This window comes from Panthera tigris, chromosome A3 (genome assembly GCF_018350195.1).
Source record: "Panthera tigris isolate Pti1 chromosome A3, P.tigris_Pti1_mat1.1, whole genome shotgun sequence".
Lineage (NCBI taxonomy): Eukaryota > Metazoa > Chordata > Mammalia > Carnivora > Felidae > Panthera > Panthera tigris.
In genome coordinates, this window is record NC_056662.1 from 4,959,643 (window position 1) to 4,986,618 (window position 26,976).

The 26,976-nt window shown below is 46.4% G+C and overlaps 2 protein-coding genes across 16 annotated transcripts in view; one reads left to right on the forward strand and one right to left on the reverse strand.

Moving 5' to 3' along the window:
* The window catches only part of RAB22A (RAB22A, member RAS oncogene family), a 64,170-nt gene extending 59,229 nt beyond the window's left edge, over nt 1–4,941 (reverse strand). For 2 of the 6 annotated variants that reach the window (XM_042980065.1, XM_042980063.1), the window contains exons 1-2: nt 4,604–4,936; nt 3,539–3,618 (exon numbers count right to left, since the gene is read on the reverse strand). In XM_042980065.1, the coding sequence (XP_042835999.1) occupies nt 3,539–3,618; nt 4,604–4,639 (116 nt within the window). In that variant the 5' untranslated portion in view covers nt 4,640–4,936. Of the gene's footprint in view, nt 1–3,538; nt 3,619–4,603 lie in introns of all 6 variants that reach the window. The other 4 variants (XM_042980066.1, XM_042980068.1, XM_042980067.1 and 1 more) reach the window with 4 other exon arrangements.
* An 84-nt stretch (nt 4,942–5,025) lies between these two features.
* LOC102965516 (serine/threonine-protein phosphatase 4 regulatory subunit 1-like) overlaps nt 5,026–26,976 on the forward strand; it is an 82,685-nt gene continuing 60,734 nt past the window's right edge. For 5 of the 10 annotated variants that reach the window (XM_042980069.1, XM_042980071.1, XM_042980072.1 and 2 more), the window contains exons 1-2: nt 5,028–5,067; nt 5,220–5,264. In XM_042980069.1, coding sequence (XP_042836003.1) covers nt 5,061–5,067; nt 5,220–5,264 — 52 coding nt within the window. In that variant the 5' untranslated portion in view covers nt 5,028–5,060. Of the gene's footprint in view, nt 5,068–5,171; nt 5,265–8,328; nt 8,427–11,499; nt 11,609–26,976 lie in introns of those variants that run through there. The other 5 variants (XM_042980074.1, XR_006215347.1, XM_042980077.1 and 2 more) reach the window with 5 other exon arrangements.

The following is a 26,976-nucleotide window of genomic DNA, read 5'->3' on the forward strand; positions in this document are numbered from 1 at the left end:
ACAGCAACCAGGGCCACGTATCGTACTACCACTACGATACACAAATGGATCCATGCAACAGAAATGGACCCGCACATACATACTAATTTTTGACAGAAGCGCCAAGGTAATTTAATTAAATAAATGCAGAATTCATCATTAACAAATGTTGCTATAATGACTAGACCGACACATGGGAAAAAAATGATCCTTGACTTCCTTCGCACAGTAAACTACAGCTAGAATTAAGTCATAAACTAAGATTTAAAACATAAAGGCGTAAGAATTCTAAACAAAAGCATAGGAGAAAATCTTGATGATTTTGGATGGATGCGTAAGACAAAAAAACATGAACTATAAAAATAATTGATACACTGGACTTGATCAAAAAACACCTTTGCTCTTTAAAAGAAACTGTAATCGAAAGTTTAAGAAGAAAGTTTTTGAAGTGTGGAAGTTAACTAGTTGTTGGCGGTGAGGGAAGTGAGCGGCAGGGGGAACGGCAGCAACGATGAGGCGGGAGAACAGGGCATAGCGGGGGGTGGCCAGGTCCTGGAGTTCAGGGGAGGCTCCAACACCCCTTACCAGGTGTTGGCGTGCTGGAGGGCAACCCTTGTCTTCCCTAGTTCTCTTCCTCCGTGATCATGCTCCCTTGTTGTCTTCTCCTCTCCCGTCCCCCCAACGCTTGTTTTGCAGATGTAGGTCTTCCCCAGCTGTGTCCTGCTCCCCACGTTTCCCACGAGTGCTCTCATCCCTCCCACAACTCAACTTCACCTGTGCACTGTAGTCTCAAGTCAACTTCTCCAGGCTTCCCCTTAGGGCCAGGCCCATATTTCCAACCCGTGATTTGGACCTCGTCCCCTGCAGAACTTGGTAGCCATCCCTGTTCCTGTCCTAAGGCCCTCACTCCTCCCATACTCATGGGCCTTCCCTAATGGCCAAATATGTCACACAGGGTGGGGTGAGGGGAAGCATGGGCCCTAGGAGCCATCAGGCCTGGACTTAAATTGGAGCTTTCTGTGGAAGATGGGAATTTGGACATTCTGCCCCTCCTACCTCCCTCTGCACCTATGCCCTCCGTCCATCTTTGGGAAATGGAAATTAAAACCAGAATGAGGTACTACCACGCACCCTCCAACACAGCTAAAATTAAAGACTGCATCATCCACTCATCTTCCAATTTTTAAACAGGGCTTCCAAATGCTTTACACCTCCACTGTTTCCCTCGAGAATCAGCCATTCCTTTATGTTTGGCCAAGCCCCTGTTACCTATTATGCTCTCAGCACACTCCCATGTTTCTCTTTGGTAGCACAGATAAAGGTCCAATAAATCATTTCCTGCACGTTAGTTTTAGGATGTATCTCTTTCCTCCTTGTAGGGAAGGTCCACCAGGGCAGGAACCGATTCTAGCTACATTAGGGGTTGGCCAACTTTCTGAGAAGGGCCCAACAGCACATATATTCAACTTTCTGGGCTACAGGACCTTAGTCACAACTATTCAACTCTACCACTGTAGCCAGAGAGCAGCGGAGACAGTGTGTGCGTAAGTACGACTGTGATTCGGTAAAGTTTTATCTATAAAAACAGCAGGGAGGCCAAAGGTCCGGTCTGCTGACCCCTGGCTTAAATTACCAGCACCCAGTCCAGCATGTGGCATATAGAAAGCGCTCAATGAATAAAGAAAAAAAAAAAAAAAAAAGCCCTTGTTTCTTGTTTTTGTCAACTCGATGGAAACCAGTACGGAGGGAAGGTGGTTTCAGTGGGATGCTGGGGGTGGAATGGAGACAACAGTAGGTCCAAGAGTGAACGGCAGTTGAGGGAGCAGCAACCTCTCTTCCAGGAGTTCCCGCCACCGGCACGGCAGGCTTGGGAAATGGTACGGTCTTAGGACAGCAGGTGAGTCGGGGACACGTTTGCAGGCCGTGACAAGGAGGCGGGGCGCGGGAAGAAGAAAGGGACAAGTGGTGATGAGGGGAGCTGGTCACAAAAGGAGGAAGATACCTGCGGAGGCCGAGAGAAAAGAAACCAGGACAAGTGGAAGGAAATGAAGGGAAACCTCATCTTCCTCTTGCCTGTGAAATGTGAGCCAAGACCCCCTGGTGAAGAGAGCGGGAGTCAAGGTGGGGGAACCCACCCAGGCTGGGGAACCCAGGCTGGGGAAGTGGACGCCCAGGACAGGGCTGCTGGCCTCATCACCACCACCGGAACCGTACCCCTCCTGTTCTGTCTCCTTGTCTGAGAGAGCACTTTTCACCAAGGTGGCGTCTGCGTATTCCAGAGCCGTGTTTCCAGCTCTGACCTGGTGTGAAATGTGTCACGCACTGAGTCACCAGCACGACTTGCTATCACTTCCTGTCACTTCGCTTTCCCAGGCAGGTAGCAACAGGCAGGCCCGAAGGCGGATGAGGTCACGTTTTACACAAGTGCACATACGCGGTTCTTTCTTGAAGGATACAGAAAGGCATTTTAATTTCAGAACGATAGCGGTGGTTTCACCTCCATGCCTGCAAACGGGATTGTGTACGTTGTAAAGTGTTTCTGCAGGAGCACTGAATGTTTCTTTAAATGGAAGATACCATTTGATTGGGGGTTTGCAATAAAAATAGCATAGCAGCTATTTAATTTTATAAGCCTCGCACAGTAGTAAAACCTGTAAGACACAACTTCTCACAGCAAAAGTCTTAGTATTACAATACTTAGTTACCCTGAAAGGTTTTCTCACGAAAACCTATATAGCCAGTCAGTTTCACTTACCCAAAGAACCAGACACCAGGAAAAAGCTGCCATTTCAACATTAATGCATTAATTCATTATTCCTACTTGCGCAGGAATGTATGAGAAGGAGACAGGAGCAGTGGTGACGCGGCCAGAAGCGCTGTCCTGGGCGTCCGCTTACCCACGTGCCAGCCCTCCCAGTCTGACAGATGCCTCCCACTTTTCAGGAAAAGAACTAAAACCATCTAAGTATCTTCCAGTTGATGTCCCTGAAAGAGGATTACCAGGACCTCTTTTCTTCTGCTTTATTTCAAGACGTAATTGTCGTTCATATTTACAGACTGAAGCACGCTCTACGTAAAACTTTAACTTGGATTTTTAGTGTGAAGTGTTCACCTCACAAACCAAAAGACGACTTTCCCCAAACACACCGGTCCTCACGGTACTTTCTTTTTTTTTCTTTTTTTCTTTTTTTAATTAAAAAAAAAATTTTTTTTAACGTTTATTTATTTTTGAGACAGAGAGAGACAGAGCATGAACGGGGGAGGGTCAGAGAGAGGGAGACACAGAATCCGAAACAGGCTCCAGGCTCCCAGCCGTCAGCCCAGAGCCCGACGCGGGGCTCGAACTCACGGACCGCGAGATCGTGACCTGAGCCGAAGTCGGCCACTCAACCGACTGAGCCACCCAGGCGCCCCTCACGGTACTTTCAAGTCCTTCCAGAGATGATGGAAACTGCCACCGGTGAACGCACACCCACTCCCTCTCCCGTAACACACTTTTTAATTTGGAAGGACTTCCGATACGCCTTTAGCTACACAGTCAACAGATTTAATCTCTTACCCTATTGTCGGGTTGATGTTCGGATCAAAACTGTCTTCCACGAACCGCCATACGATGCTCGATTTACCTACACCTGTATCCTGAAAGAGAAGGAGACACACAAATAAATCTCCTTGCTTGCAGACAGCGAAAACTACGTTGGGCCATGGGTGCAGGATTTCAGAAAAATCGCTGTACGTGCTAAGTTTCAGAAGTTAAGAGACACAAAGAAGGTTTTCATAAACATCCAGCGGGAGTAATTAGATTTCAAAATGCACTGCAGGAGAGGGGTTTTGCAGTTTCTAGGAGCCATTAGAACCTTCTGAAAAACCCAAAGTCGCGGCTTAGTGTGAAAAGTGACAAACTCTCTTGTTAACGTGTATAAGTAAACTATGAACTCTTGAATTCCTTCTGAGTAATCCCGGATAAATCACAGCCCCACCCTATTTGGGAAGGGGGCAGGCTAGTTATTGGAATCCCTTCCACTCTCTACAGCAGCAACTCAGGCAGGAGAGCATTCTCTGTGCAAAGCGGGATCTCAAGAGGCAACGTTGCCCTGACAAGGCAGGAAGCTGAAGCTTCCAACTAGTTCTTGGAGTTTCGTGGTCTGAACTTTCCCCCAAGAAAGTAACTCTGCGAGAAGGGGGGAGGGGGGGGGTTACCCCACAAGTTCAAAAACTCCAAACGAACGAGAAAGGAGAGGACGCTGCTTGTAAAACCTGAAGACCTGCTATTGGTTTCACTCTGGAAGACTTGGCCAACTTCTAACTAGTACCTTAGTAGGAAACTATTTGGGAGCTGCTCTCAACCTAGACGCAACGGAGAGGCAGGGAAGGCTCCTCACCCTCTGGGGGCGGGAGGAGTCCCGGGGCTCCAGGGAGGAACAGGGGAGAGGGTCCCTCCGGCCAGTAGGACCCTCAGGGGCGGGTGGCAAGGGGGGCAAGGATGACCCGGGGGCCGGAGGGAGGGTCCCGGGGCAAGTCCCGCACGGGGGCTGGGGGAAGGGGCGGAGGGGACTCGGGCACGCTGGGGTCCTCGGCCTGCCCGGCCTCCCGCGGCCCTCCCGGCCGGCCGGCCGCCACTCACCCCCAGCAGACACACTTTGAGCTCCCTCAGCGCCATGGCCCGGGAGCCAGGGGCGCGGGCCCGCCGCCGCCCTAAGTTGAAGAGGGAGAGGCCGGGCCCAGCACGAGCATCCCCCGGCGCCGCCGCCGCACGGCTCAGCCCCGGCCGCGGGGCGCGCAGAGGCGGCGGCCGTCCGCTCGCCAGCCCTCGGCCCGTCCCGTCCGCCGCCAGCCGCGCGGGGCCCGCCTCAGCAGCCTGGACGGTGCTCCGGCCTCCCGGGCGCCGCCGCCGCCGCCATCTTGGGACGCCTTGCCGGGTCACCTGACCTCCCCGCCCACCTCGGCAGCCACCTTCGCCGGGAGGGCGGGGTCGGCCGGCGCCGCGAGGCTCGCGGGGAGGTGCCGGCCCTGGGGGGCGGGGCCCGGAGCCCTAGGCCCCGCCCCCCCCGCGCGGACCCCGCCTCCTGGCCCATCCCAAGATGGCGGGTGAGTGGGGTTGGCTCCCTGGGCGCAGGGGCGGCCCCCTCCCCCCCAAGCCGGACCACCCCAGGAGGCCCGGGGACCCCCGCCCGCCCCTGAGCCCGCCTGCCGCGGTCCCCCTCCTTATGTGTAACTCCTGTGTGTTTCTTGGTTTTCAGAGATCCCTCTGTACTTTGTGGACTTGCACGATGACTTAGACGATTGTAAGTATCAGTTGGGGCGCCCCCGCCCCTCCCGGGGAACCTCTCACGGAATTCGGGGTGCACGGAACGCCGCGGGAGAGCTACAGGCCAGGCCCTCCCTGTTGGGACCGAAGAACAGGACCCCCAACTTCCTGGATGCGCTGGTGGCGGTCCCTCCTCACTGGGCGGAGCCGGGCGAGGATGGGGAGCCCTCCCCTCCTGAGGGAGGATTTTGGTCGTTGTTGGGAAACTTCTGACTTCCGGTCACTTTCTTTCTCTTCCTCCTCCTCGCCCGCGGCGGCCGGGGAGGGTGCGGGGGCTTGCCCCAAGTCCTGGTGACTGGGGGCGAGAGGAGGCGCGGCCACCTCCCACCCAGGGCCTCCACTTTTTCCCTGGGACTTTTCCCAGTGCCGCGGAGTTTCAGAGTTTGGTTGGTCCCGCCCTCCTTGTGGCCGGCCACAGACTTGCACGGACTTCTCACGTGGACTGGCCACAAGCCCAGCTCCATCACTTATCCCAAGGAGCCCCTTTGGCGCCTTCCTTCCTGGGGTGGGTCTCCTGAACTTGGCCCTTCCTGCGCTCTCCTTCTCTTTGGAATCGCCTTAAGGACTGAGGGCGGGGGGAGGTGTCATCCTGTAAATGCAAATCCCCATTTGTGGTAAATGAAGCATTTCCTTTCCGTTCAACAAACATTTCTTGAGCACCTACTTGTTCTGGGCCAGGCCACGTGCAGCTCTCTAGACCTACAAAGAAGAACCAGAAACAGGGGCAGCGCCCAGGGGTTCACAGTCCAGGAGGAGAGCTGACTTGTAAACAAAACGACCCAACCCTGGGATGCTTGGCTGGTAAAGGAGTCCTGAACACGCATGAAAATAGCTACTGTTAATTTCCTTCCCCGTCCACAGGTTCCTAATAGCAAGAGTTGGTGTTTGCTGGAAACTTACCACGGGTCAGGCACGGTTTTAAACGCTTTGCTTTACAGACATTTATCTCTTTTAGAAGGAAGCAACATTATTGAAGTAGGATGGCACTTGAAGGGGTAATAAAGCCAATGGTTAGGAGCACAGGTTCTGGAGTCAAATGGCCAGAGGATGAAGGAGGTCCTGTGTCATCTTTACTGGCTATGTGATCTTGGCCTCAGTGGCCTCATCTGTAAAAGGGGCATAATAGTGTTCCATGTCAAAGGCTTTTGTGAAGTAAAGTGAGTAAAAGGTTTTGCGTCAAGCCCTGTATATAAACACTCAGTAAACAATAGCTGCTATCATTATTGTTATCAACGTGGTCATTATTCATACTTGCTTAACACTGGTGAGCCAGATGCAGTATAGACCCTGGGTTCACAGAGATGAGTGTTTTCAGCCAGGGGGCATCTGTGAATGGAAGGAACGTAGCATTTCCATTGGTGAACATCAGTGAGCTTCTGTTAAGTCCCCTTTTATTGATGGATTTGCCATTTGGCCTGGCTGGAAAGGCTGATTGCTGACGGTTTTCCTTACCTAACGAATCACCCCAAAACTTAATGACTTAAACCAACAGCATTTTATTATTGCTAACAGTTCTGTGGGTTGACTGGGTGATTCAGAAGCTTCATGTGTTCTCCGTTGAACTCTGGGAAGGTGAGAAGGTCTGAGATGGCTTCACGCGCAGGAGATCTCACAGGACTGCCAGACAGGACCTCTGTTCTCCAGGTGTCTTTTCCACTTGGTTTGGTTGGGATTCTCAAAGCATGGTGGCTGCAGGCAGTTGGACCTCTTTTCTGGCGGCTCACGTCCTTGTCTTTTTTGTATATATGTACCAAAAGGAAGTAAGACTCTAGGAAAAAATAACTGTGATTTTACTTTGGCCTTGTTTGAGCAAGTACTGGGTATTTGGACCTAATACTAGAGGAGGCCTTAAATATTCTGTAGCAGACTGCTGAAGACTTGCCCCAACAGAGAAGGAAACTACCATTATGGCTCTGAATCTGCTACAGCTCATAAGTGGTCGAACCAGCAGTCACGCTCTGTCCCTTTTGACCCTTGTCCTTTTTTTTCCTGCCACCCAGATCTACCTCAAATATTCTTAACCTAATGCTAGGGGCACAGCTGTCAGTTTGAGTGGTTTTGTGTCATCTTCCTTGGGTGTTTTGTCCAAGTGATGCGGTAACTGCTTCATTTAGGCGGTCAGTCGCGGTGGGCAGGGACACAGGTCACCCTTTGTATAACCCAATGTCCTGTGTGAGCTAGGCATATAATTAATTAATTACAGTTGTGACTTGGAACAGTAATGGATTGCAAGGCTTGTCTGATTTACTTGGGGATTCTTGATTAAATTTGACTAACTTAAAAAAAAAAAAAGCCTTAATGAATGGATGCCTTGTTTTTTAAAAATCATTCAGAGTCTTCAGGCCATCGCAGCACAGAAAAAATTTAATTTTAGAGAGTTAGCTTGCTAAATTCCTTCTCTCGAGAGCAGAAAGTGTGTGCGGTGGCCTGGCATATTGGTCCCGGTGGAGGATTGCACTGGAAAGTGGAGCTTTGTGAGTTTGTGCCTAAGGGGCCTATGAATTTGCTTACAGCGTGTGCAGCCTGAAGAGGTATTACTCTCAGTAAGGTCTGTCGGCCAATTAGAATGTAAGCCTGTGTCGGTGGTAGGTGGGAAAAAAAACACACCAAAAAACACCCCGAGCGCAATCCATTGTGGATGAAAAGACACCTAAGTGACCTATACTTGGGCTCTTAGTTGAACAAACCAGCTTTAACAAGACATTATTGAGACAGTTGGGGAAAATTGAACTTGGACTGGGTGGTAGCTGATGGTAAGGATTATTATGAATTCTGTCAGATGTGATAGTCACATCAGTTTCGTTCAAAGGAGAAAAGGCCTTATCTAACAGAAACAAGCAAGTGTTTATGGGCGAAATGATTTGATGCGGGAGGTCTGCTTTCAGATACCGCAGCAAACAATAAACAGGCACAAAGTTGGGAGGAAGGATAAGGGGGAGAAGAAGGGCAGAATATTGATACTTGTTGAGGCTGGTTGCCGGGGACAGCGGGTTTATTATACTGTTCTCTCTGTTTTTGCATGTGTGTGAAAATGTCCACAGTACAGGTTTTAAAAAATGGAAGTTTCATCTGTGACCAAACATCTGCGCAAAGAGTTGGAAAGCTGGATTCCCAGTTCTGAAGGCACTACAGAGTTACAGTAAGATGCATTTTTAGCTTCAAAAGACAGACTGATAGACTGTATTAGCATTGAGGGAACAGTGTGTTTGTTTTTCAGAGGTTTAGTTTTTAAGAGGTATCTATCTATGAAAGAAGTTGGAGAGGGCATGCTTCTATCGAATGGAAAACCTAGGGGTCCGCAAAGGATATCTGAACTTTTGTAGAAAATAGGATTGTTAAGTCAGAGGAATATAGACAGCCTACTTGGATCTTATTGCTGGAAGGAGCAGTGTATGTTTAAGCTTGAATAAGAGACATCCTCCAGAGCAAAAAGCATTCCATTTCACCTGCTTTGTTCCAAGTTTGTAAAAATGTTCTGTTCAAGGACCACGGGCAAACTGTGTGCCCCCAAAGTGGACACGCTGTATTAATTTGAGCCCAGAACCAAACCACTGAACTCTTTCTCTGAACTATAAGATACACTTGAATCAAAGATTGTCAATTAAACAACCCCCCAAACCCTCCCTGTTAAGTGAACTGGTTTGAACAGGAACAGGAACTTGAGTATGCTGATACTTGTGAAATAGAACACAGTCCGGACACATGGCACTATTCTCTAAATCAGAGATGGGCAATTTTTGTTCTATACAGGCTCTGATAGTAAATATTTTAGGCTTTGTGGGCTGGAAGGTCTGATGCATCCAGTCAAGCCTGCTGTTGTAACCTGGAAGGACTCACAGACATGCCTAAACGAATGGGCACGGCTATTTTCTAATAAAACTTTATTTACGCATACACCCAGGGGGCTGGATTCGGTCCGCGGGCCAAATCATTCTGATCTCACTCTTTCAGAGCCTCTGAGCGTATTAGCTAAGCCAACCTTAACGGGCTGTCTTTCCCACCAGGTTCGGTTTGAAGAGCTGACCTCTGCTAGTACAGCCTCTGTTTTGTTAAGTAACCCCTGACATAATGCTCAGGGTTCGCATCTCATTTTTCCTGTTGGTGTACTGGGGATAAAAACATGTACCTCTTTCCTCCCAGCAGGATGAGGTGGCAAGGAACAAAAGAGTCAGAGTGGTGGACTCAGTATCAACTTTGCTTCCCCTCTGATCATCATAACGCATTTTACTTTTGTTGCTCTGTATTTTCCATTTCCTGTGAGACAAACAGATGAACATCACAGATTCCCTGAAATTGTCTCTGTTTAAAAAGAGAGGGTTTTTTTATTGTTGCTGTTGTTGTTGTTGTTGTTGTTGTTTGTTTTGTTCTTCTTTTTAGAAAGTGTTTTTCTAATGTTGGTTTATTTTTAAGAGACAGAGAAACAGAGCGTGAGCGGGGGAGGGGCAGAGAGAGAGGGAGACACCGAATCCGAAGCAGGCTCCAGGCTCTGAGCTGTCAGCACAGAGCCGGACGCGGGGCTCGAACTCACAGACCACTAGAGATCATGACCTGAGCCACCCAGCTGCCCTCAGGCAGAGTATTTTTAACTTTATTTTGTTACCAAGCAAAGCTCCCAAGGGGCACAAAAAGACTACGTCTCTGGCCCCAGGCTACACAGCTAGTGATTGGCAGAGGTGGGATTCAGAACAGGGAGTCTGGGCTACAGAATTTGTACAAAGCTGCCATGCTTTGGCTTTAGTGCATGACTAATATTTATTAAGGACCTATTAAGTCCCAGGCACTACACCAGGCCTTATGAACGCAGAGGAGAATAGATCAAACCGCATTTCTGCTCTCACGGAGCTTTCAGTCCATCGGCAGAGATAGCCTTGAAAAAGCCAACATAAATGAGTGAGCTAAGTTCGGGAGTGGTGGTGTAGGACGTGTGACAGGTGAGTGTGATCAGAAGTGCCAGGCAGGGCTGTTGGAGCGACGGAGTTGCTGCTTTACCTCGAGTGGCCAGAGAAGGCTTGTCAGGAGCTCTGACAGGTGCTCTAGGATTTGAATAACAAGACGGAGATGTTTCCTCGTGGAGCTGGAGAAGGCGTCCGGGCATGGCAGACGGCAAGGGCGCAGGCTCGGAGGCTGGACGGGCTTGTTGTTGGCCGGGACTTGTGCATCTGGAGGACGCTGAGCACTGGACACAGGAATGGGAGGAGGGGGGACACTCCCACGTGTGCCCTTTGGTCCCTCACGGGATAAGGGGTTTGCCTTTTGCTCAAGGGGCCAGGGGGTGCCACTGGAGAGTTCTAGTCAGAGTAGTGCCCAAAGCTGAGTTACATTGTAAAGGACAGACTGTGGAGAAACAAGCCAGGCCTGGAAAAAGCGCTGTGGTCCAGGGATCCAGGCAAGGGCAATGGGGTCTCGATGGCGGGGGTGGGTGTGAGAGCAGCGAGTGGGGTCGATAGATAGTTCTGACAGGGGAGAGTCAGCTCAGAGACAGACCCTGTGCCTCCCTCCACCCAGGCTGGGCTGGGCACCTCTCCTCGTCCTCCCTGAGCCCTGTGGTGGCATCTAAGCCCAGCATGGCCAGATGTCCGTTCTTGTCCATCAGGGCCTCTCTCCCCCGTCTTGGATCCCCAGGGTCTAGCATGCTGAATGGCAGCACAACAGACCTGCAGAAGTTCACGCTGAATAAGTACACCAGGCATTATGCGAGGGTGGAGTTCGTATTTTCCACCTGACACGCTTTTGAGGCGTGGACAGGAGGTCCCGGGGACACAGTCTGGGAGGCCACCGGAAAGCCCCCTTGTAGGGTTCCGGAGCAGAGTTAGGACTGAAGAGGGTCATTACTGGTGGGTGGAAGCCTGAGCCGAGGAACGGAGCCCCGGGCAGCAGAAGCTTCCAGTAGCGGAGCCCTGGAGAACACATATCCCAGCGGTAAGAAACGAGGGGACCCTTGAAGCCAAGGGTTTGGTTTCTTTGGGTTGTTCCGTTTGGGTCGATCATCTCTGCCACTTGCCACAGAAGGGTCAGGTGAGGTGGGGACTGAAGGGCAGCCACGGGTTCTGGTAGTTCGGAGGGTCTACGGTGACCTCAGTGCGAGCTTTTCCAAGGCAGCCAAGGAGCAGAAGCCAGACCAGAATCAGTTGGGAAGGCACGAGGAGTTAAGGCAATGTCACGTTTAGTTCACTAGCTGAGTGGTCACTTATTGGCTAGTCCTTGTATTCCAGGCACTGGCTAGTAGTTGGGCACTTTTGGGAATGGTCGCCGTTCTTGTGAGCTCACAGCCCGGCAGGGGAAAACAGACCCTTTGAAGGAGAAGCAGCTGGAAGGATGGAGGTCAGTTGCTTTTCTTGGATAGAAGAGCCCAGAACACATTTGCATTGTTTATATCTACTCTGAAACCCTTTATATATATATATATATATATATATAGTATATATGTATATCGTATGATGTATATTATATGCGTATAATTTGAACGGCCCAACAATTCTACTTTAAGATGTGAACATATTCTTCTCAAAAAGACATGGTCATAGTAGCACTATTCTTTCTTTTGTCTTAAATCTTAAGCACTCATTGTGGTTTCAGAGCCTTGTTAACTTCATCCATAGATTAACACTTTAGATACATTGAATAGGTTAGGGGAAAAAAAGTCATGTAATAATTTATTGCCTATGTACTGTTACCTGACATTGTATTATTTACTCTGGATAAATTTTCTTAGTGATTCTAGAACTGATAATTTTTTCTCTCACACTGCATATATATTTTATATATATATATAATTTATTGGTTTTATTTTTTTTTAAATTTTTTATGGAACTGTAATTAACATAGTGTTATGTTAGTTGTGTACTGTAACGATCAACAATTCTATACATTACTCACTGCTCATCATGATAAGTGTGCTCTTACTAAATTTTTTTTATGTTTATTTTTGAGAGAGAGAGAGAGAGAGCGAGCATGAGCGGGGGAGGGGCAGAGAGAGGGAGACACAGATTCCGAAGCAGGCTCCAGGCTCTGAGCTGTCAGCACAGAGCCCGACGTGGGGCTCCAACTCATGGGCCGTGAGACCATGACCTGAGCCGAAGTCAGATGCTTTATCGACTGAGCCCCCCAGGTGCCCCACAATAAGTGTGCTCTTAGTCTCCTTTATCTGTTTCACCCATCAAATAGTAGCACTATTCTCAATAGTCAGAAACGGGAACCCACCCACACATCCATCATGAATACAATCCATCATGGATTATGAATTGTGGTTCCATTCATACAAGGAAAACTATGTAGCTATAATAGTGAATGATCTAGGAGTCTACCTAATAATGTGGATGAACTTCGCAAACATAATAATGAGTGATCGAAGCCAGACACAAAAGGGTACATACTGCACGATGGCATTTATATGAACTACAGGAACAAGCAAAGCTAATGGCATCTGGGCTGCTTGAAGGCAGGAGAGTGGTCATCCTTGGGGTAGGAGAGGAAGTGGAAGGGGGCCGAGGGGCTTTTGGAGGTGCTGGTAAAATTGTTGAGCCGAGTGCTGGTCACCCCAGTGTGTTCAGTTTGTGAAAATCCTTCAAGTGGAACGCTTGCTATTTGTACACTTTTCCATATAGTGTTATGCTTGGATTTTTTAGAAGGCACTGATTTTTAGAATCAAGGTGCAAGGGAGAGTATAACCATGGACTGAGGAGAAGGAGTCCATGAAAAGGGAAAGGTGACATAGTGACTTTTTTTTTTTAATTTTTTTTTTTAACGTTTTTATTTATTTTTGAGACAGAGAGAGACAGAGCATGAACGGGGGAGGGTCAGAGAGAGGGAGACACAGAATCTGAAACAGGCTCCAGGCTCTGAGCTGTCAGCACAGAGCCCGACACGGGGCTCGAACTCACGGACCGCGAGATCATGACCTGAGCCGAAGTCGGCCGCCCAACCGACTGAGCCACCCAGGCGCCCCCTGACTTTTTTTAAAACAGCTTTTTATTTATTTATTTTAAGTCATCTCTACACCCATCCTGGGGCTTGAATTCACCACCCCAAGATCAAGAGTCCCATGTTCTGCTGACTGAGCGAGCCAGGCGCTCCCTAAAGCGAAAGACGACAGAGCAGAAAGAGTGGAAGACTGTGGGGGTTGGATTGTATGAGACCAGACTAGAGCTTGGTGCACCCATAGAAGAGTGTGCTTCTTTCCTAGAAGAAGGAGGGCGGCCTTCCTGGCAGCTTGGCCAAGGTGGTCAGTAGAGAAGTGACTTCATGTTGGTCAGCATTGCTTGACGATTTCAAATATTTTGAACAGTAGGAATGCTGAGACCCACGTGCACATACACAAACCCCAAAGGTTGTTGGTTTTGTCTTACAACCTGTTTTCCTTTTCAAATCTGCCTCACATCTGACTGGAGAAGTCACTGCATATTTAAGTAATATCTTTCCATGCAGTAATATTATGTCACGCCTGGCACTCTCCCACCTCCTCTAACTCGATCCCCAACCTGGTGAGTCGGCAGGAAAATGGAGATGTGTAGTGTCAGAATGGAGTAAGTACATGCTCTGCTTTGAGCTGCAGAGTTCTTTCCTATCAGGTAGCCCGAGTAAATGTTTCCCGTTAACCGTCAGTGTAAAAGTCAGAGTCATAAATAATGACAGGTTTTGGAAGCCGTGATTAAAGCCACAAATCAAAGGGGAATTTCCACGTATGCATGGTGTGGAAAGGACGGCTGCTCATGAATTAAGTTGGTCTTTTCGGCCAGCCCATTGCGTAGCGCTAGTAATAACCATCGGTAGCCTTCAAAGATTTGCAATAGAAAACATTATGCATTGGTCGGATCTGCTCATACAAGAGCTAATCAATCAGCGTGGGTCTTGTTAGAGAATGGCATTTGTATAGAGAAAGTTTGCTCGTGCAACTTGCTGTTGAAATTTAGTTAAGTCAACAAGGACCTGCAGTGTTTGGGGGTCAGTTTCCCCCTAAAAGCCAGTGAAGAATCAAGAGTGTTCTTTCGCTTTTAGATGGGCCAGGTTTGTCTAGTCTAGCTATTAGAAATAGTCCCAATAGAGGAATCGGCGTTGATGAATGAAACCACTTTAAATACCACATTAATGGATGGTTTACTGTGGTTCCTCCCAAAATTGTTTAAGGCCTTACAAAGACTTAGTAATTGTTCATCGAAGAGTGGCTAATGAGACGCTCTATAAAGTTATCAATTATGTAAGTTCTGCATTACTGCATTCTTCTTTTTTTTTTTTAAGCACAAATTTTGCAAAAAGGCTAAAGTCCTTCTTCACCATCAACCAATATTCTAACATTCTGAGATGGACATAGACAGAGTGGGCCACATCCATCGTGTTCTCCCCACCGATGTCCCCTAGTGCTGTGTCAGAGACAGAATATTGGATTGTATGGAAAATTGGGCTGGCCCAGGGTGGCATAGCTCACATAGACTTATAGTGACAGGATGGCATGTTGAATGGGGAATCGTAAATATTGGGAATGCCTGGAGAATGGGTTCTTAATGAAAATGCTTGCCAGGATAGACATGCTTTAATGTTCTGCCTCCGTCTCTACCTCTGTTCACGTCTGGGCCGATAAAGGGATCTCGTTGGGTATGTTTTATTGTGTTTATTTTTTCTCACCTTCCCACTTAAACCCAATTCTAGCGTGTCTGTTCAGTCAGGGTCTGGTGGCTTCCTGTGACATCTCTGGCTTCCCCAAACTGGTCAAAGGCAGCAGGCACTCAGCATACTTTCCTCTGTTAACGCTCTTCCCTTCATCTGGAATGTTCTTTTTCCCTTTCCCAGATCCTCTCTCTCTTCCCTTATGGTGAATTCCCACTTGCCCTTCAAGGCCCAGCTCGAATAGCACCCTGGCGTAGGGAAGCATCTGCCAGCTCACCTTCCGCTTCCAGGCAGAGCTGGCTTCTTTCCTGGCTTGTTTCCATCGCTATCCTATGGCTCTTGGCCACCAGAGTGGGTTATTATGGGTGCGATGCTCTTTGTTCCCTTGGGAGCTTTTCGGGCCCCGGGACCATGTCTTTCTCATCCCTGAATCACCAGTACCCAGCTGAATATTGAATTATGGTTTACCGTCGTCACCTGAAGCTAACCGCCGTGGGGGGGAAAACATGTTTGAGGTGGGTTCGCCATTAACATGCTTTCGGTTTTGGTACTAGATCATTTCATCTTCTTAGTGCAAGATGGCCAGTGACATTTCTTTTCTTTCTTTCTATTCGAGTATACGTTCTGTGCTTTGAACCTGTAAAAGCACGTTCACCTAACGTTATACTTAAAACGTTCATTTGTGCTTAGCCTTTTTCAAGACAGATCGGTGTCTTGTGAAGAACGTTGACACACAGGCAAGTGTTCAAGGATCCATTGTGTTTCCACTAGAGCGTGCTCATCTCATTTATTCCATGCCCCAGACTGTTTTAAATGATGAATATACTGGCTGTGTTCATTATTTTTGGTAGATGACCCTTGAGTTAGCATAAAAGAGGATGAATCCTTTTTTCCTCAGAGTTGTAGGTTCCAGAAATCTGTTTTTCTGGTGGAGCTTTAAATCAAGGAAGAGATTTTTTTTTTCTTCGATTTCGCTACCTAGCGTCCGGTTAAAGGATTAGGGATGACGTTATTCTTTGCAAATTGATCGGAACCTCATCGAAGAGAAGCCCATCTCATCTCGGGTTGTGTGGGCTCAGGGCTACTGCTTCAGAACCACTCTGGTTTGGGTTGGATGGTGGAGGTGAGCTGCATATCTTTTAGCTAGTTAGCTGGGTTTTAAAACCGGGACTGTCCCTGCGGAGGACAGGTAGCAGCCACAGCCGCTGACCGGATGGCCGCTGGGATGTTGGCCATACAGTTCAGGGAAGCATGGCGGCACGTGGGTGTGCAGGGCGGGTCAGGGTGCTGAGCATTTCATACAGCCCACCCCACCGTATCAAACTACAATCATTCCAAACCCTTCCCCTAGTGGTCTTTGTTAGCTTTAAATTATCAGTCGTTTTTGGTAGAGGGTCAGTGATGAACTTGCGGATAAACTTGGTGCGTGGCAGAAACTCAGAGGGTGAGCAGGGGTGGGGCAGAGAGGGAGGAAGAGAGGGAATCCCAAGCAGGTTCCACACTGTCAGCATGGAGCCCTGTGGACGGCTCGAACTCACAACAGTGAGATCATGACCTGAGCTGAAACCGAGAGTAGGACACTTAACTGACTGACCGCACCCCCCCCACCCAGGTGCCCCTGTACCTCATATTTCTAACTTGAAAGCTTGAGATTCCGGTGTTTGTGGGTGACCTAGACTTGCTGGGTCCGAGAGTCATTGACTACTCAGGATATCACCACTTAGACCTCAGCTCTTGGGTTCCTGTGAACAGTTCACCAGACAATAGGCCCTCTTAGCAGGGCTAGAGATGTAAGCTCTAGAAAATTCTTTGTGAGAGCAGGAGTCATCTTATGAGCTACGGACCTGTCAGGAGGCACAGCAAGCTGGCTTGGCAGATCTTTACCATTCATTCATTCATTCAGCAACTTAAAAAAATTTTTTTTAATATTTATTTATTTTTGAGAGAAAGAGACAGAATGCGATTGGGGGGAGGGGCAGAGAGAGGGAGACACAGAATCCAAAGCAGGCCCCAGGCTCCGAGCCGTCAGCACAGAGCCCGACGCGGGGCTCGAACTCACGAGCTGTGAGATCACGACCTGAGCCGAAGTCAGACGCTCAACTGACTGGGCCACCCAGGGGCCCCTCATTCAGCAACTTTGACTGAGTGCCTGCTGTGTACCAGGCATATCAGTGAATCAAAGATTTTTCAGGGGTGTGGGGAGAGGAGTGGACCAGCTGATAAACAGTAGACCTAGGATGTAAACATTTTGTGTGTTATAAGGTGATAATTTCTCTGGAAAAATAGGATGCTAGATCATGGTAAGGTGGGGAATAGGTGGGAGGCTTGCAATTTCAAAATAAAGGTCAGGGAGGACCTCACTGAGTGGATGAAAGGGCAGATTTTGAAGAGAAAAAGAAGGGGTGCCTGGGTGGCTCAGTTGGTTAAACGTCTGACTCTTGATCTTGGCTCAGGGCATGATCTCACAGTTGGTGAGTTCAAGCCCCACGTGGGCTCTGCACTGAGAAGGCGGAGCCTCCTAGGGATTCTCTCTCTCTCTCTCTCTCTCCCTCTCTCTCTCTCTCTCTCTCTCTCTCTGCCCCTCCCCCACTCTTGCTTGCTTTGTCTCTCAAAAATAAATAAATAAACATTAAAAAAAAGTGTTAAAAAAAAAAGAGGAGGTTATCAGAAAGGACATCTGAAGGTTATCAGAAAGTTCCAGGTGGAGGGAACCACCCTGCAGTGCAATGGCCCTTAACCAGAGAAGGGCCTGGAGTGTTTGGGAAGTAGCTGGGAGCCACGTGGCTGGAGGAGGGGAGGTGAAGGGGAGAAGGAGGAGTGGGAGTGCCCAGAGGGGCAAAGGTGGATCTTTCCTACTGACCCCAGACCCTGCCCTTCGTGGGACCAACCTCTCACCAGGGGCTGTTCAGGTAAGGACACCTGATCCTCTCTTTTATAGTGGTTCTCAAATGGGGGCTTGTGGCAGCGACTAGAGATGTTTGTGATTGTCACAACTCGGGGAGAAGGTGCTCCTGGCATCTAGGGAGTTGAAGCCAGGAATGTTGCAGGGCATCCTGCAGTGCATGCCCCCCCCCCCCTCCCCGCCACGGAGAGTGAGCGGGTCAGTAGTGCTGAGTGGAGAAATCCTAGGCTAGTGTTATATAGTTTATCAGCTGTTGATTGATTCAGTCTGTCTTGGAAAACTTAATAAAACAAAGAAACACATCAAGACACCACGGAAAGAGGTGATTAATCACAGCCCCTGGTCAGGTGCCTTCACAAGTGACATCGAAGATAATGCTGGCCATTTTCATTCGCTTTGGGGAAAGGGGATCCGAACCTTGCTTGCATGGACGTTTTGGTAAACTCTGGTGCTTTCATGAGATAGGTAAAGAAAAAATCTAATCTGTCATTTATAGGTAAATAGTAATAATCTCACTGATAATCTCATTAATTCAGACTCCAGTAGGATTTTCTAATTTTGAAAAGGGCCAAGGATGTTGATCCACAGGAGGGAAAATGTTTACCTAAAAAATGTTCTTTCGGTACTTGGAATAAAAGGCATTATTATTTGCACATGAATGTGACGTTATCAATGGGAATATTTTCCTTGGATTACACTAATCCAGTATTTTTCAGAAGTCAGTCTTTTTTTTTTTTTTTAATGATTATTTGTTTTGAGAGAGAGAGAGAGAGTGGGAGCGAGTGGGGGAGGGGCAGAGAGAGAGGGAGAGAAGGACTCCCAAGCAGGCTCTGTACCATCAGCGCAGAGCCTGACTCTGAGACTGCTCCCAAGAGCCAGGAGATCATGACCTGAGCCGAAATCAGAGTCAGATGCTCAACCAACTGAGCCACCCAGGAGCCCCCAGAAGTCAGTCATTTCTGTACTGCTTTTCTTATTTTTGCTTTCTCTCTATGCCATTTGTATTTTTCTTTATGTCAAATGGCTTATTTTTAAGCAAATTTGGAAAACTTGTAGCAGTTGCTCAACATGAAACTTAACCGAAATATCACGAGATAAAAAGAAAATGACGTTCAATTCTAGACAGTTGCCAGCGCAAGACCTGTGCTGTATTAAAAAGGAAGGTTCACCAGTTTTAGGGAAGAGTTCAAGGCGTCCGAGCACCAAGAGGAGACTTTGTTGATTTAATCAGAGGATTGAATGGGAATAACTTTTCCACTGTGTGAGTTAGCGATGCTCCATGTACCTTCCCTGTGCCGCACTGGGGGACGCAATGTCCCTAGCTGTCCCTGCTCTGTGGCCAGGTGGCCGGCTGGCTTGGGTCAGAGCTGCAGTCGGAGAGTGTTGGACCAACTCGAGGCGCACTGGAGTCCGGCTCTCTGGCTCGGACTGGCTGCCAGCAGCATATTGATGCAGGGCTCCCCAGACCAGCGACTCTCAGATCGCTGGGGTCTTTGTTCTGTAGAAGACGGAATCTGCGCCCCTGGTTCTTAAAAATCCCTGTAACTCAGATCTCTTACTATTTCAGATGTGCTTGACACATCTTGACTCCCTCTGCCCTTCCTGACATGTTTCCTGTGAATCCCCAATACCTTCCTTCTACTATATCCATTGTTAGGATGATTGGATATTTTTGATTAACTCGTGTACTTTATATTGAATGTTCGAGTGCCTTCACCTTATTTTAGCAATTGTACGGCGGTTTGTGACCTGCTTTCTCTCCTTTTGAGACTAAGATCTCTCACTTTTGCAAGCAGAAGCGAATTCATGTCCTGGTTGCTTTGTAACTCGGGTTGTGGGGGTGGCTCGCTGCCACGTCTCACATTTGTCGTTGTGGAAACTAGATTTTCTCCGCTTTCTCAGGGGCTGCTGGACTCCTGAATTGAATCCCGGTAATCAAAGTCTCGGGAGACTGACTTCTACAGAAGCCAATATTTATTAAGTGTCTGCCGTGTGCCAGGCATTATGTGACACGGTCCAGGGTTTTAAAGGGTCCCCAAGTCCCAACGGTGGAGCCAGAAACCGTCTACTTAGAGTTCATAATGCAGCACCTTTATGTAAAACGGTGAAACCTGACCACTGTCTGGTTCCATTCACTACCCTCCTACTTCACATTATAGTTTTTATTATATAGTGTATCTGCAGATGCTATAAATTCCACAAAAACAAGATTATCGTGTTTGCTTTGTATTGCTCTAGATTATCGTACATATTTTTGAAGAAATTAAGAAGAAATCTAGTTTTTAAAAAAAACTTACCAACATATTTACCATTTCCAACGTTCTGGATTCCTTTTGAAGATAAAGTTTCCAGATGATACCATGTCTCTTCAGTCTGCAGAACACTTTTACCATTTCTTATGGTCTGTGTTGGCTGGCTCTGTTTAAAAGGATGTGTTAAAAACAATTTTCCCCCCTTTTGTTGTCGTCTGACAGTGGCCCTACCTCATCATCATTCCCAAAGGGTGTGTCACCAGATATCTCGTTCTGGATTGATAGGTTTTCCTGTGAGTCCTTCACGGATGTGATCTGAACGTTCTCCTGCCCCCACTGCTTCTGGCAGGCGCTAGAGAGCATTCCAGCCCTCCTTCTTTGCGTAGACATAGTGTTCGCTCTTCTCTGCTGTTTTCAAGGTCAGCAGCAGTCTGACTAGGATGTGTCTAGGTGTGGTTTCTGTGTATCTATCTTCTTGGGCTTTGCTGAGATCCTTGATTCTGTACAGTTACTTCTTTCACCAAATTTGGGGGATTTGCCATTATTTTATCATTCCGTTAAGTCCACTCAGTGAATTTCTCAATTTCAGACAGTACTTCAACTTGAGAATTTTTACTTAATATCTTTTAATAGTCACCACGTCTTTGCTGAGATTCAGGATCTTTGTAGTCATTACAGGTGTATTTCTATTATAGCCATAAGCACTTTATAATAGTTACTTTAAAATCCTTGTGTATTTCTAGGGATACCTGGGTGGCTCAGTCAGTTAAGCGTCCCAACTCTTGGTTTTGGCTGAAGTCACGATCTCATGGTTTGTGGGTTTGAGCCCTGCATGAGGCTCTGTGCTACAGCACGGAGCCTGCTTGGTTCTCTGCCCTTCCCCTGCTCTCTCTCTCCCCTCTCAAAATAAATAAATAAACTTAAAAAGTATTTAATAAAGTAAAATAAAATCCTTGTCTATTTCCAACATCTGGGTCCCTTCAGAGTCACTCTGTGATTTTTTTTGTCTTTTAAAAAGGCTAGCTCATGTTTTTCTGTTTCTTTGTTTATTGAGTAATTTTGGATTGTAACCTGGATATTGTGAATATTACATGCTATACGGTCTCTGGATTCTGTTATATGCCTCCAAAGAGTGTAGATTTCTTTGTTTTGTTTCAGGAGGTACTTAACAAGAATGAGGTCCCACTGTTAACGGTCTCTCCTGTGGTGGGTAGTATCCCAGATCTCAGTTCAGTTCTCTTAGCTTTAGCTGTGCTGTAGAATTTGCCACAAACATGCATGGTCTAGGGGTCAAGATAGAGTTTAGGCCAAGTTTAATACAGAGGCTTCCCCCTCTGATGTTTCCCTTTCTGAGAATTCCCCCCACTTCCTGCCGTACTTTCTAGTGGCTATGGTTGCCCTGAAGCCTGGAGATAGAAACATAAGCAATATTGGTAATATGATGTGCTCAGTGATTTAATAATAATAATAGCAGCTGATCTTTTCGAAGTGCTTATGTGTTTCAGGTTCTAACTGTATCTGTCTAATGTCATTTAATCTCCACTACAGCAATCATCTGAGGCAGGCATCCATTTTAGGGTAAGGAAACAGAATCAGAGAGGGGAGCTTTCTATCCCGAGTTACATACCTTCTAAGAGGCAGCGTGGATTTCATAACCAGGTATTTTAACTCAAGGACTCACACTCTTATTGATTATAAGTAATAAGTAATAGGCCTGTAACATCTTTTCAGTGAGAGATCTGGGGTTTAATTTTTAATCTATCTTTTTTTTTTTTTTTTTTTTGATGCTTTTCTTTGCCATGGGTGTTCTACAGTATGCATCTACATACGGATTTGTGGGTTTTTGCTTGTTTGTTTTTGAGAGAGTGAGTGAGAGATTGGGAGCAGGGGAGGGGAATAGGGAGAAGGAGAGAGAGAGAATCTCAAGCAGGCTCCATGCTCAGTGCTGATGTGGGGCTTGATCTCATGACGATGAGATCATGACCTGAGCCCAAATTAAGAGTTAGATGCTCAACCAACTGAGCCACCCAGGTGCCCCAGTATGGATCTGTTATTAATCATTCAGTTCAGGATTTGTACTTCTTCAAATTGAATATTCATTTTTTTTTTTCCATTCTGGAAAATTGTTTGCCATTATCTCTTTGAATATTGCCTCTTCCTATTTTCATTAATCCCTCTTCCTGGAATTCTTATTGGACTTATCTTAGATGTTAGCTTTCCATTCTTCATGTGCCTTAATTGCCATCCCAGATTTTCCAATTCCCTTTTTCTCTGTGCAGTGTTCTGGGTGATTTGTCAGATCAATCTTCCAGCTCACTAACTCTCTCTTGAGCTGTGTCTAAACTGCTATTTAAGCCAGCTATTGAATTTTTAATTAAATTGTCTCTATTTTTCATTTCTACATGGTTCTTTTTCAAATGTGCCTTTTCTCCCCACCCTTGCGCATCTTTTTTTTCCATTATGATGTGTATATTTTAAATCCTATAGTCTATTTTACATTTTTCTAATATTTCGAATCTTGGGGGTGCAAATTCCCATTTGTTGTATCTGCTAAGTCTTTGTCTTGAAGGCTTGTAGCCATATACAGTTTGAAATTTTTTCTCGCCTATTTATCTTCAGCAGGGATTGTTTTGTGAAATTGCATGCTTATTGGATTGTGAACGGCTCTTTAGAGCAGCTTCTTGTTCGCTTTTGCCGGGATGCCTAGAACTGGAGTTCTCTGGACAGCGATCCTCTCGTAGCTCAGGGCAGGGCTCCTTTCCTCTGCAGGGGTGTCAGTTGACTCTGCGCTCATAGGTCACGTAGGCCTGTGGTTTGATTTCTCACGAGTGACTACGCCTCTCTCCACTCCCACCCTAACTGTAGTCCCTTTCCTCAACTGTCTTATATGGGGGCTTGGTTTCGAATTCACTACCCATATCTTTTATCCCCATGTGGGCTTCAGAAGTCTTAGTGCCTGGTACCCCTGGGGGTCTCAGTCGGTTGAGCCTCCGACTTCGGCTCAGGTCATGATCTCACGGTTCGTGGGTTTGAGCCCCACGTTGGGTTCTGTGCTGACAGCTCAGAGCCTGGACCCTGCTTCAGATTCTGTCTCCCTCTCTCTACCCCTCCCCCATTCATGCTCTGTCTCTCTCTGTCTCAAAAATAAATAAACATTAAAAAATAATAATAATAATAATAAAAAAAAGTCTTAGTGCCTAAGACCTGTGTCTAGGTCTTAAATGTTGATCCTGGGGTGTCAACGTAGGCTAACTGCTCTCACTTTTCTATCTTCCTTTCTAGCATTGAGGATGTCCTTTCTGCCTTCTTTCCTGCCTTCCTGCATTTTAAAATATCTACATTTCTGTATTTTCTACTTTTTATTTTTATTTTTTTGTGGTGGGAAGGGGTTCCTTTCTCTTCAGCCCACCGTAAGTTGTCGGAAATCCCAGTAACTGGGGTTTGAATGGAGTTGTCAGAGCCTCTGCTCCTATGGTAATCTGTGCTGGGTTAAGTTGGTAATAATGGGGATGGAAAAAGGGGTCTGGGGTCAGAATAGAAATCAAAATGTCAGGGGGCACTTGGGTGGCTCAGTCGGTTAAGTGTCTGACTTCAGCTGCCGTCACGGTCTCCCAGTTTGTGGGTTTGAGCCCTGTGTCGGGCTGTCTGCTGTGTGAGTAGCCCACTTCGGATCCTCTGTCTTCCTCTCTGTGCGCCTCCCCTGTGGTCTCTCTCTCTTTCTCTCAAAAATAAGTAAACATTAAAAAAAAAAAAAAGAAATCAAAATATCAGTTTATTACTTGCTAGAAGGAGGTGAATATTTGCCCAGAAGGCTAAGGTATTGTGGTGGGTAGATCAGTACCTCCCCACTGGACAAAGTCTAGAATAGGAACCGGACAGTGCTTTTTTCTTTTTTTTTTTCCACACCATTCAGGGGCAGATGGCACCCTACTGACAAATATGAACACCCTGGCAATTTCGAGATGCGTTCCTGCATGCCTTTAATACGAATTGAAGTTTTACCTGAAGACCACACAGCTCCCTGTGGTCTTATAAGTACTGTGCGTTCTCTGGATTTGAATCGGAGTTCTCAAGGAGATTAAGATCTCAAGCTCACTTCATAAATATAGAATCAGAGCAAAGGAAGTTAGATACTCTTAAGAATTCTTTTAATCACTGTGCTGCCAGCAACCTGCCAGGTAGTTTCATGCTAGCCTTCGTAAGGTGGGCTTGGGAAGAGTAGAAGAATGGCCAGTCTCTTCTCCCCTTCCCTCCCTTCCTCCCTCTCTCCTTCCCTTTCTTCCTTCCTCCCTTTTCTCTTTTGCTTTTTTCCACCTCTACTGAAGTATAATTTATATATAATAATATTCACTGAAGGTTAATTTGTTAAAATGAATCTTACCAAGTATGTACTGTTGTGTGACCACAACCACAACCAGGAAATAAAACATTTCCTGCACCTGCCGGAAGTCGTGTCATAGCCATTCGCCATCACACCTTTCCCCACCTCTGACCCCAGACGACCACTGATCTGCTATATAATACTATGGTTTTGTCCTTCCTAGAATTTCACATTAGCAGAATCCTGCAAAATGAAGTTGTATGTGTCTGGCTTCTTTCAGTTGATATGATGCTCTTGAGATGCATCTATATTGTTGCATATAAGCGGCTCATTCCTTTTTGTTATTGAGGAGTATTCCTTTGTATGGGTATACTACAATTTGTTTATCCACTTTGCGGATAGATATTTTGGTTATTTCCAGTTTTTGGCTGTTTTGAATAAAGCTGCTGTGAACGCACAAATACAGGTCTTAGTATAAATATACATGTGTTTTCATTTCTCCTCTGCAGGCACTGAGGAGTGGGATTGTGGTTAAGTGTATATTTCTTTTTTGAAGCAACTGCCAAACCATTTTAGTAGCTGTACCATTTTGCATTTTCACCAGCAATGAATGAGATCCACTTGCTGCTTGCAACACGTTTAATACAGTTTGAAAAATTTTCTTAGCCTTCCTAGTGGGTGGGTAGTATTTCACTGTGCTTTTAATTGACATTTCCATGATTACTAATGATTACTAATGATGTTAACATCTTTTCCCGTGCTTAGCTGTCATTTGGGTATCTTCTGTGGTGACGTGTCTGTTCAGTTTTTGGTTCCCCCCCGCCCCCATTTTAAAGATTGAGCTCCAAGTGTTCTTTATGTCTTCCGGATACAGATTCTTTATCAGATGTGTGTTTTACACGTATTTTCTTCCCAGTCTGTGGCTCAGTATTCCATTTTCTTTCCTTTTTTTTTTTTTTAATGTTTTTATTTATTTTTGAGACAGAGAGAGACAGAACATGAGCAGGGGAGGGGCAGAGAGAGAGGGAGACACAGAATCCGAAGCAGGCTCTAGGGCCTGAGCCATCAGCACAGAGCCCGATGCGGGGGCTCGAACTCACGGACCGTGAGATCGTGACCTGAGCCGAAGTCAGATGCCCAACAGACTGAGCCACCCAGGCGCCCCTCTTTCTTTTCTTTTTTTTTTAAGGTACTATTTTTAAGTAATCTTTACACCCAGAGTGGCTCTTGAGCCCACAACCCTGAGCTCAAAAGCTACATGTTCCACCAATTAGCCAGCCGGGTGTTCCAACTGGTGTTCCATTTTGTTACCAATGTCGGTTGAAGAGCAAAAGTTCTCCATTTGATCAAGTTGAATTCATCCGTATCTCTTTTCATGGCACATGCTTTTTGCACCACTCTAGGAAATGTTTGCGTAACTAAAGAGCACAAAGGTTTTTCTGTGTCTTCTTCTAGAAGTTTTATCATTTTACGTTTTTTACGTCCGTGATCTGTTTTGAGTCAATTATTTTTTGTGGTGTAAGAACAAAGGACGTTTTCCCTCACGTGTTTATTCAGTTATTCTAGCTCTGTTTGCTGAATTAAATTACCTCGACACCTTTGTGAAAAATGCATTGGACTTAGATTTGCAGATCTATTTGTAGGTTCTCTCTTATGTTCTGTTAACCTGTATGTTACCCTGAAGCCAATATCACAGTTTCGTGATACTAAATCTTGAGGTTTGGAATTGTGAGTTAAAAATTTTTTAAAATTATTTTTGATAGAGAGAGAGAGAGAGACAGCGTGAGAGGGGAAGGGGCAGAGAGAAAGAGAGGCAGACACAGAATCCGAGGCAGGCTCCAGGCTCTGAGCTCTCAGCATGACCTCAGCCGAAGTTGGACGCTCAACTGACTGAGCCACTCAGGCGCCCGGTGTTTTGTTTTCTTTTTCAAAATTGCTTTGACTATTGTCAGTCCTTTGCATTTCCGTATAAATTTAGAATCAGCTTATTGATTTCTGCAAATTGATTGGCATAACATTGAATTTATAGGTAAATTTGGCAAGATTGACATCTTAACAATATTGAATCTATAAAATGGATTCAGTCCAATACAGATCCATGAAAATGGTATAACTCTATTTTTAAAAAAGACGATTTTTGAGAGCTATTTTAGGGTCGCAGCAAAATTGAAGGAAGGTACAGAGATTTTCCTTACACCCCTGCCCCCATACATGCGCAGCCTCCTGCAGTCTTGCAAAACTCACCTATTAGTTCTGGTGGTTTCTTTGTAATCTCATTAGGCTCTTTTGCTTGGACAATCATGCTTGTGAACAAAGACAGTTTTACTTTTCCTTTCACTTTCCAATCTGTATGTTCTATTTGATTTTCTTGCCTTATTGCTATTTCACTTCTACATATGCTATGAACTCAGTAATACGTTGTTATTATTTTTGTTTTAAGGCGTTTTTAAGAGACTTTATAGAATGAGAAGACGGTGGTTGTTTGTATTGACCCACACATACACCATCCTTGAGCCCCTTCTATTTGAGTAGCTTCGGATTTCCATCTTGGTATCATTTTCTCCTGTTTGAAGAACTGCCTTTCACATTTCTCGTAGCACATGTGTGCTGGTGA